Source organism: Bison bison, unplaced genomic scaffold (assembly GCF_000754665.1).
Source record: "Bison bison bison isolate TAMUID 2011002044 unplaced genomic scaffold, Bison_UMD1.0 scf7180017864093, whole genome shotgun sequence".
Classification (NCBI taxonomy): Eukaryota; Metazoa; Chordata; class Mammalia; order Artiodactyla; family Bovidae; genus Bison; species Bison bison.
The window spans coordinates 2,761,584-2,772,366 of NW_011494665.1; the positions used below are offsets into that span (position 1 = coordinate 2,761,584).

General features: G+C 39.9%; 1 protein-coding gene across 9 annotated transcripts in view; it reads right to left on the reverse strand.

Annotated features, from left to right (window-relative positions):
• Nucleotides 1-10,783, reverse strand: part of UBAP2L (ubiquitin associated protein 2-like) — a 48,303-nt gene that overhangs the window by 36,207 nt on the left and 1,313 nt on the right. For all 9 annotated transcript variants that reach the window (XM_010838357.1, XM_010838359.1, XM_010838354.1 and 6 more), the window contains exons 2-4: nt 7,052-7,181; nt 5,475-5,552; nt 4,797-4,907 (exon numbers count right to left, since the gene is read on the reverse strand). In XM_010838357.1, coding sequence (XP_010836659.1) covers nt 4,797-4,907; nt 5,475-5,552; nt 7,052-7,141 — 279 coding nt within the window. In that variant the 5' untranslated portion in view covers nt 7,142-7,181. The remainder of the gene's footprint in view (nt 1-4,796; nt 4,908-5,474; nt 5,553-7,051; nt 7,182-10,783) is intronic.

Consider the following 10,783-nt stretch of genomic DNA (forward strand, 5'->3'; position numbering starts at 1 on the left):
CCTTGGTTGGCAAAGTAATGTCTCTGCTTTTCAATATGCTATCTAGGTTGGTCATAACTTTCCTTCCAAGGAGTAAGTGTCTCTTAATTTCATGGCTGCAATCACCATCTGCAGTGATTTTCGAGCCCCCCAAAATAAAGTCAACCACTGTTTGCACTGTTTCCCCATCTACTTCCCATGAAGTGATGGGACCAGATGCCATGATCTTCGTTTTCTAAATGTTGAGCTTTAAGCCAACTTTTTCACTCTCCTCTTTCACTTTCATCAAGAGGCTTTTCAGTTCCTCTTCACTTTCTGCCATAAGGGTGGTGTTCTCTGCATATCTGAGGTTATTGATATTTCTCCTGGCAATCTTGATTCCAGCTTGTGCTTCTTCCAGCCCAGCGTTTCTCATGATGTAGTCTGCATATAAGTTAAAAAAGCAGGGTGACAATATACAGCCTTGACGTACTCCTTTTCGTATTTGGAACCAGTCTGTTGTTCCATGTCCAGTTCTAACTGTTGCTTCCTGACCTGCATATAGGTTTCTCAAGAGGCAAGTCAGGTGGTCTGGTATTCCTATCTCTTGAAGAATTTTCCACAGTTTATTGTGATCCACACAAAGGCTTTGGCATAGTCAATAAAGCAGAAGTAGATGTTTTTCTAGAACTCCCGTGCTTTTTCCATGATCCAGCAGATGTTGGCAATATGATCTCGGATTCCTCTGCCTTTTCTAAAACCAGCTTGAACATCTGGAAGTTCATGGTTCACGTATTGCTGAAGCCTGGCTTGGAGAATTTTGAGCTTTACTAGCGTGTGAGATGAGTGCAATTGTGCGGTAGTTTGAGCATTCTTTGGCATTGACTTTCTTTGGGATTGGAATGAAAACTGACCTTTTCCAGTCCTATGGCCACTGCTGAGTTTTCCAAATTTGCTGGCATACTGAGTGCAGCACTTTCACAGCATCATCTTCCAGGATTTAAAATAGCTCAACTAGAATTCCATCACCTCCACTAGCTTTGTTCGTAGTGATGCTTTCTAAGGTCCACTTGACTTCACATTCCAGGATGTCTGGCTCTAGGTGAGTGATCACATCATCGTGATTATCTTGGTCGTGAAGATCTTTTTTGTACAGTTATTCTGTGTATTCTTGCCACCTCTTAGTATCTTCTGCTTCTGTTAGGTCCATACCGTTTCTGTCCTTTATCGAGCCCATCTTTGCATGAAATGTTCCCTTGGTATCTCTAATTTTCTTGAAGATATCTCTAGTCTTTCCCATTCTATTGTTTTCCTCTATTTCTTTACATTGATTGCTGAGGAAGGTTTGCTCAGTAACAGCTATCAAATAACTTTAAAAAAATGGAATAGTAATATGAAATTACTATTAATTTTCTCAGGGCTAACAATAATATTGTCATATAAAACAGTATCCTTTTAGGAAAACATGCTGAAGAATTTAGGAAATCAAAGTACTCTGATGTCTACAATTTATTTCCAAATAATCTGAAGTGTTCGCCAATGGTAAGTGGATAAACAAAATGTGCTATAAACACACAACAGACTATTACTCAGTCTTCCGAAGGACTAAAATTCTGACGCCAATCACAATACAGATAAACCTTAAAAATATTTTGGTAAATGAAACACAAAAGGACAAATACTTGATTCCACTTTTATGAGGTACCAAGAATAGGCAATACCTTATATGAGATACCACAAACAGAAGGTGTTACCCGAGCTGGGAGTGGGGCATGGAGAGTTAATTGTTCTATGGACATGGTTTCTCACTGGGAAATGGACCAGTTCTGGAAAGGGCAGTGGGAATGGTTGCACAGGGCCTCCCAGGAGGCTCAGTGGCAGAGTCTGCTGCCCAGCAGCAGACACAGTTTGGATCCTTGGATCAGGAAGACCTCCTGGAGGAGGTCAAGGCAGTCCACTCCAGTATTCTTGCCTGGTAAACCCCGTGGACAGAGGAAGCTGGCGGGCTACGGTCCAGGGGGTTGGAGAAGAGTCAGACACAACTTGGTGATTACACAACAAGAATGGCTGTCCAGCACTGTGACTGTTCTTAGTGACAAAGAATTGTTTACTTAAAATGGTTAAATTGGTCAATTTCCTCTAGTGTATTTCACCACAATTTAAACATCTTTAAGTTCAAAACAAGTAAATTTAAAACTATACTAAAGGATGCCACGGAGCAACTAAGCCAACACACTGCAACTACTGAAGTTTGTGTGCCTAGAGCCTGTGCTCTGCAACAAGAGAAGCCACCGCAATGAGAAGTCCATGCACCAAAAGAGCTGTCCGCACTTGCCCCAACTAGAGAAAAACCCTCAAGCAGCACTGAAGACCCAGCATGACCAAATAAAAATAAATAACTAAATACATAACTATATTAAAGGAACTTCCCTTGTGGTCCAGTGGTTAACAATTTGCCTTAAAATACAGGGGACACAGGTTCAATCCCTGGTCAGGAAACTGAGACCTTGCAAGCCACACAGCTTGGCCAAAAAAAATATTAAGCATCCACCTAGCACCTGGCTCAGACGGTAAAGCATCTGTCTGCAATGCAGGAGACCCAGGTTCGATCCCTGGGTTGGGAAGATCCCCTGGAGAAGGAAATGGCAGCCCACTCCAGTACTCTTGCCTGGAAAATCCCATGGACGATGGAGCCTGATAGGCTACTGTCCATGGGGTCGCAAAGAGTCAGACACGACTGAGCGACTTCACTTCACTTCTTCACCTAGGACCTAGCAGTACCGTGTTGCCTATTCTTCCAACCCACCCTGATTCCACATTAAGTTGTAGGTCACTTTATGCTCATAGTAGCTTTAATTCATAAATTATAGTAACCTCATACCTAAACCTGCCATCAGGAACTCTGGAAATGAGACTCAAAACAGTTAGTCCTTAAGAGTTTGTGCTAATCTGTATCAAAACCTGGAAGGTTTCAGAAACCTGTCGCCTTTTGGCTTCTCTCTGATTATTTATCAGCTGCTGGCACCAGATGGGTTCTATACATAAAAAGAATCACTATGCTTTGCCCAAAGGCACTGCTAGTTTTCTGATATGATCTCATCCACCCAAATACATGCAACATTCCTGGCAGCTGACTGATTGCCACTGGTTTCACTAGTTGCTGGTTTATTTGGGGCATAAACCTACATTCTCTAGCTTATTTTTTTTAATACTGTGGAAGGAGGTCAGACTTCTAGTACTAGAAGGTGAAACAAAATGTGACTTGTGCAAAATAAAATTTTTTCACATTTTTTTTTCTTCTGCACTATGCAGCATGCAGGACCTTATCCCCCAACTAGGGATCAAACCCACGGCCAGCGCATTGGGAGCTTGGAGTCTTAACCACTGAACTTCCAGTGACGTCTCAAAAAAAAAATATATACGTTTAGAAAGCATAAGTAGTCCTACTTCCTCTCCATCCTACTCCCTGAAAAATCTTGAGGCAATTACTCCAGAGTAAACTCAAAATGAACCAAAACTGCTATCTGATTATTCGGGTAGTAATTTTCAAACAAAAGCAATAATTGTAAAACTTAATCTAGGACCACACTTTTAAAGAAAAAAAATCTACATATCTAAATTCAATGACTAAAAACAGTTTTCACTGTTATTTCCCATTGTCTCAAAGAAACTGACAAACCTCCAACATTCAGCTAAAGTAACACTGTAACATGAATCAGTTAATCTAAGGATGAAATCTGGTTTTCCATCTCAACCAAAAATCCCCTGAGTAAGATCAACAAAATGAAAATTACTTCAAATGATACACTGCTCATTTAAAAAACTAATAATAAAGGTCTCTACTAAACACTGCAGAACATCCCAAAGATTATTTAGTAAGGCACAATCCTATTCTTAAAGGACATAACAGTCTGATACAATAGTAAGACAGTAACAAACACAGCATTCTCATTAAGTGGAAAGGAAAAGGTGAAATCAACTCTAAATTCCAGGGCAAGAGTTCCTCCAATATCCTCTACCATCTCCAGGAATGGTCAACAAGCTGTAAAGTTTGTTTCTCAGGCTTCCCTGGTCATCCAGTGGTTAGGAACCCATATGTCAATGCAGGGGACATGAGTTGGATCCCTGGTCTGGAAAGATCCCAAATGCATCGGAGCAATTAAGCCCTCGAGCCACAACTACTGAGCCCGAACGCTGCAACTACTAAAGCCTGTGTGCCTAGAGCCCGTGCTCTGCAACAAGAGAAGCCACCACAGTGAGAAGCCTGCACAGCTCAATGAAAAACAGCCCCTCTCCACAACTAGAGAAAGCCTGAGAACAGTAACAAAGACCCAGAGCAGCCAAAAATTCATGAAAAAAATAAATTATTTTTTAAAAAGATTTCTTTCTCTGCTACTTCAACAAAAATAAGTTCACATGATAAAAAGGTATTGTGAAAAAAAAAAAAAGGTATCGTGAAATGTAAAGCTAATATTGGTGGGACTGTTCTGAAATCAGAATCCAGGAAGGGCTGTGGCTTTGTTCAACAGCAATAAATCTATTAGTAACTAAGGCTATTTAGCAGCAACTCTTTACTCAAGACTAACCAAGTCTTGAAAGTAGTCATTAGCCTAGAATCAACAATTATGCCAGGCCAACTAAAAGAAACTGATTCTATCTGTTCTATTTATTGCACAAAATTTTAAGTGTTTGCAACCTCCAGCAAATATAAAGACACTTCCTTGCTTTATTTGGAGAATAAGAGAGTATGCTTTAAGTTGACCCCACTTGCTATTTTTGGAATTTACTAGCCTCTCAACCAGGGACCCACTTTCTAGAACACTTTATTAGCACTCTACCGTATCTGGGTTTCCTTCCAGCAGTACATTGATGGCTCTGTTGACATCTCCATTGCAGTCATGCAAAGCAATGACACATTCATCCTGGTTCTTGCCTGTGATATCAATCAGCTGAAAGAGAAAGATCAACAACCATTATGAACAAGCTTGCACTCCCCACAAAAGGAAAACAGATGAAGGAAAGGGAGAAGACACAGCTGAGTTTGAAAGAATTAGGTTTAAAAAAGCAAAACATGCAGAATTTTGACATTCTAGCTCCAAAAGCAAAATACTAACACCTGTGATTAAGGATGGGGCAAAAGTATTTATAAAACAATCGAACAATAAAGTATCTAATAGAGAATCAAATGCAGAAACACACAGGCTTCAGTATACCATGACTCTCCATATTTCCTAGATACCACAAATGCTCAATGTTACTGTACAACAGTACTAATAAAGTCATTCAAAAAAGAGTTTAAAATTAAGATAAAATCTCTTTGAACACGGTATCTGTCCAAAGGGGCACAGTAAATCACACAATAAAAGCACTCATGTATTGGCTTAACCTATTATATTTCAGGTTAAAATTCTTATAATACCTAAAGTGGAAAGTATCCCGGTAGGCATCAATCCTATTAACTGCGCTTTAATCTTTGTTTTTTCCCACAAATTAAGACAAATCAAAAATACACTCACTTGTTTCACCTTTTCCTCAAAGTCAGCATCATTATGGTCCGAAATCATCTGTGCAAGTCGAATTTGTTCTGCAGTGGCCTAAAAAGCAAGATCAAGAGACAACAGTTTAGAGAAATGAGAGGGACCAACACAGTCAACTGGGCTTCCCAGGTGGCTCAGCGGCAAAGAATCCACCTGCCAAGTAGGAGACTTGGGTTCAATTCCTGGGTTGGGAAGATCCCCTGGAAAAGGAAATGGCAACCCACTCCAGTATTCTTGCCTGGGAAATCCCATGGACAGAGGAGCCTGGTGGGCTACAGTCCATGGGGTTGCAAACGAGTCTGACACAACTTAGCAACTGAACAACAACAATCAATATGCACCATCTCCCACCCCAATTTCCTTCTCCCTGTTACACATTACCAAGTAATAAAACATTTCCACCACTTCACTTCAGTTGCTCAGTCGTGTCCGACTCTTTGCGACCTCATGGACTATATAGCCATTAGGCTCTTTCCACCACGTAAGATGCTTAAATGAACAAAACAACAACACAGAGTTAAGCTGTCACTATTTCACACTACTTTCTCCAAAAAAGCACGGAGCTTTTATGTTCACAGTTAAAGAGACTCATTTTGGGATCAAACACCACTTTGAAACATCTGTGCCTTAATTCAATTTCATGTATTTGCAAAGTCATGTGAAAACCCTGTTCCTGCAATGATCACTGTCACTCTCTTATTCCCTAGGGATGAGAATAGCATAAGGTTTAGTCTGAGGATACACTGAGCATATCCTCCAAGAATCCAATGTATGCTTGTAAGATGTCAGAAATTTTAGCCCCAGCTGAGATAAATACTAGAATTCTGCTAGAAATTCACCTGGAAAGAGAAGTAAAAGAAAAATGGATAAGAGAAAGTTCTAATCTGACATATTTATCTGACCATAACCAAATATAACTGATTCATTCATATTAGGTGCCAACAAATACTGAACTGGTTATTAAAAAATATATTTAAATTCAATTAAAAAAAAAACCCAAAACCTCATAAACCTCAGCGCCCAGGTTAATTTATTCTTTAAAACTGTGCAATACTCTATAGTGTTTCATTTGTTAATCTTAAAGGAACACAGTAAAGACGCTAACTCCTCATGGGAAAGGAAAAATCAGATTAGGCCTCCATGAGACGAGAGAGGAAAATAAAAGACCAGTTAGGGAAAACAAGAGCAAAGGAAAGGAAAAGGTGGCAAGACAAAGACTGGCTAAAGAGATGTCAAAGTGGAAATTCTAGGAAATGAGAAATATATTGCTGAAACAACCCAGATGAATAAAGGAAACTGCTATCTTAGAGATACAAAGCACAGGACCCATTCTTTCCAAGCCTCATAATGCAGTAAATTAACAATAAAAATAAGCACATTGCATCACAGAGTGTCATTAACAGTTATTAGGCCCCAAGTGAAAAGAGGAAAGGATAAGAAAATAAGAATAAAGCACCCAAACTAATAACCCAAAGCATAGAACGTTGCTGTACTAGATGTAAACCAGTATCAACCTCAAGGCTACCCCATGGATCCATAGCCCTTGGGTTCTTTACCTGGGGCCGCTGCTTGTGCTGTGTCTGGTTTTGGTTTTGAGGTGGCTCCCAGTTTCCCCGGGCTCGGTTAGTGCCCACCGACGTCATCATTTACAGTATATACAAATAACAGTATTTACAAGGTAGAATACTGAAAGATTTAAAAAAAAAAAAAAAAAAAAAAGGAAGAAAAAAAAGTTTAGATGTTAAATGCAGGTAAAATGTTTTCAACCTTTTTCATCAGCACCTTCACCACTATCATTTCTTCAAAGAAACCAACATGCACCTGTTCTTGAGACATTTATAGTCTGATGAATTCTTTAGGGTACTAATCCATTTTTGCAGAACAATAAACGTATAAAACATGTGTTAAGTGATGTTTGCTTATTTTAAAGTTATGGGCACAATTTGGTTACAGTCCCTTATAAGCAGGCTTTGTTAAGTTTTGCTATCTTGATAGTTAGCAAAACAATGTTAAGAATCAAGTCATCCCATAAGTGAAAATATAAAGTCCCTCTGACAGAAGGAAAAATAATCAGTAAAGCCTGGAAACAAAAGCCTTCCAGGAAGGGGATCAGCCTATACTTCAAATAAAAACAATTTAAAACGCTGTATTCAACCTACCTTTGAAAACAGCTTTACCTATCTTACAACCTTTTAAACATAAGCTGCATGTGTCCTCCATCATTTGGGAAAGGACAAGCTCAAGTCTACCCTTTCTCCCTCAAGTTTCTGTCCCTCAGTATGGTGCAGGGGCTCCCACAACTTTCCACAAGGCATGTATTACCCCAGTGCCTGCTCAGAATCTCAGTTCCTTGGATAATAATTCCAGCACCCTACTTTTGTGGCTGCTTATGTTGGTTTCCTAAGTCCGAAGTTCCAAGAAACCAGAATGGCAATTACCCTCCACCACTCACCTTAATATACAGAGAATCCCAAATTTGTCCCAAATCAAAAGCATTTGGCACAAAGTTTTATTTGGAAGAAAGTCCTTCTGGGAAATCATTTTAAACTTGAGACATTATTGCCAGCAAGATGACTTTGTTGAGTCTTTAAAGAGACAAGGAACACACAGGGCCTTCCCAAAACCAGATCAGTTTTTGTTACAACACTTCCAACAAGCAAAGATTCTACTGAATTTGTTGCCTTCATTCATACTTTGTTTTATAATGCAATCTCAGTTGCTGTATTTAGCAAACAAAGAAAACATTCATAATATGGATTGCTCAAAAGGAGGTTACTCTGCATATTTTATTCCATTCCAAAGAGGACAAGTTTATACTTTTCTGCTCTATATTATTTATTTTTCATTAATAAAACTTCACATAGGGTAATTCTAGGCTGCCCAGAAGACATTGCCAGATTTGAGGGACAGGTAGGTTGGGTTTCTAAAGAAATACGCAAGCATGAACTATTGAGAGTGAATTTCACCTATTTCTTGGGTCACAAAGAAAGCTAACTTCCCTGTGGATAAATCCTTCACCCAATTGGGTCAATGTGTCACATAGATCTTTATTGTTTGATGCAGTCATTAAGAATTAAGAGTTCTACGTTCCCTATCACCAAGAAAGATTTTTAAGGAAACTTTGGGGCTAATTTTTAACCATTACCTCTTCTCCCTACACAGGTGCACAAAAAGGCCTGTAAATGTGTCTAGATAGTACAGGATTATTTGATACACAGAAGTCCATTTTCCCAGGCTGCCATTATTGTCAAGTTTCAAAACTTAACTTACAAAAAATCAAGTGTTGTTCAACCAAGTACCTAGATTCAAATCAAACAGAAAAAAAAAAGAAAATACCTAGAGGAAAACTATAGGCATTATTGTAATTGGCTCAAAGATGAAGATTCTAACCATGGGAGTAGCCTCTCCTAGAACTTAAAAAATATAGATTGTGTTCTACTCCACATGTGTTTCCATTTGTGAGCATGAGTTGTTAAGTAGAATTTCATGACTACCTGTAAGGACAATTGCATGTACAGTACCTGTCAGCCCAAATACATTAGTCATTTCAAAACCCACATTAATTACTTAGGAAAGGGGAGGAGGGGAACCTCCTGATCATTCTATTAACTTCCATTTCTCTCTTATAAGTGCTTTGAAATGTGTGACGAACAAAATTTTACCACCTATGTAGTAGCAACACTGAGCAACAGGTCAAAAATAAGTGATCTGGGATGGATCACTGGAGGGCACAGAATTAGTAGCCTTTTAGTAGTAAAGAGACACATACCCAAAGTTATCACAGTAGAGGTGAGGAATCTCGTTAAGTACTCTTTCATATAGCATAAAAATATTTAATGAAAGTAGGTGAGAAGTACTGGAGACAAGGGAATAGTGCAGGAACAAATACAGGTTTCAACACAGGAGTGCCCTTGACCATTTTTTGAAAACCAGCTACTTAAAAAAATAGCCAGAGAAATTTTACAGAAAAAAATAAATAACAAGTATTTATTGAGTATCTACTATGTGTCCAGTATTTTAGTAAATACAAAAGCAATATGACTTGGTTGCTGCCCTCAGGGAGCTTACAATCTAATTTGGGAAACAATTCAGAAACTCTGAAGCTGGACGGGGTGGGTAAGGCTTGCTACTTCTAAAAGAGCAATTAATTCCCCTAGATGCTCTGTGGAAATTACCCCTGCAACTCCTTCCCCATCAACTTGAACCTAATTTAAAAAAGAGTACTTCCCAGTTAGGACACATTTTGGCAAGAAGGGGCTTTAAAAATCATAATCAAAACAGTACATTTTAAGGTCTTTCATCATCAGTTTTCATGCCAGCAACACTTTCCGACTTCCCGTTCACAACGGAAATAATCACCGGGAGAGCCTAATCTTTTTAAGGACAATGGTTGCAGGATCTCAAAAGCAGTTTTATCAACCTATACACGGCCAAAACGTTTTAGTTCTCCAGGAATTCGGGTTGTCAATGACCCTCATCACATCCCAGCAAGTCACATCAGATATCCATCCCCAAAGCAGAAGATGGGCGGTGGAAGTGAATGGGGAGGAGACAAAAAACAAAACAAAACACGATTTCACCATCTAATAATCAGGGACAGTCAAAGGCAAAAAGGATAACAATAACAACAAAAAAAAAGGCCTGTTACTGTGGTGTTTTTCTTTCACAATATCCTACACCAGAGATGGCTACATTTCAAGAACAGTGGAAAAGGAGCAGCCTATTTGTGACATCAGTTTGCAAAGCAATTTAAGGACTGCCCACAAGGTGAAGGGTCTGAAGAAATTTGGGATTCCTGTTCCATTATGAGAAGAGTGATCAAATACCCCACTGCTCTAGTGACGTCCCTTAGGCGTAATATACCCTATGGGGGGCCTCCCATGCCCAGCTTCCCAGATAACACCATAATTGTTTGGGGTACCCAAAACAACAGTATGGACAACAGGAAGCTAAAGACAGCAGCAAAAAATATATTCCAAGAGCTGGGGCGGTGAGAAAGAAAGGGTAATAAGAGGAGCTGACAAAGAGGCTGGAAACGGAGAGGGGACGCAAGCCCACGCGTGGAGGATGGGAGGCTCACCCCGCTCAGCACCACATCGGGAGCTCACAGGGCCAATCGCCTCCTTACCTCCCACCCGGAACAAATTAATCCTCCGCACTCCAAACTGAGGGCCACATGGGGGAGTTTGGGGCAGCTCCACCCCATCGTCTTCCCTCCCCCCACTCCCCGCCACCCCTAAACCAGGCCGGATCCGGATCAGAGGGGGCCCGCAGAGGGTTGGAAAGGG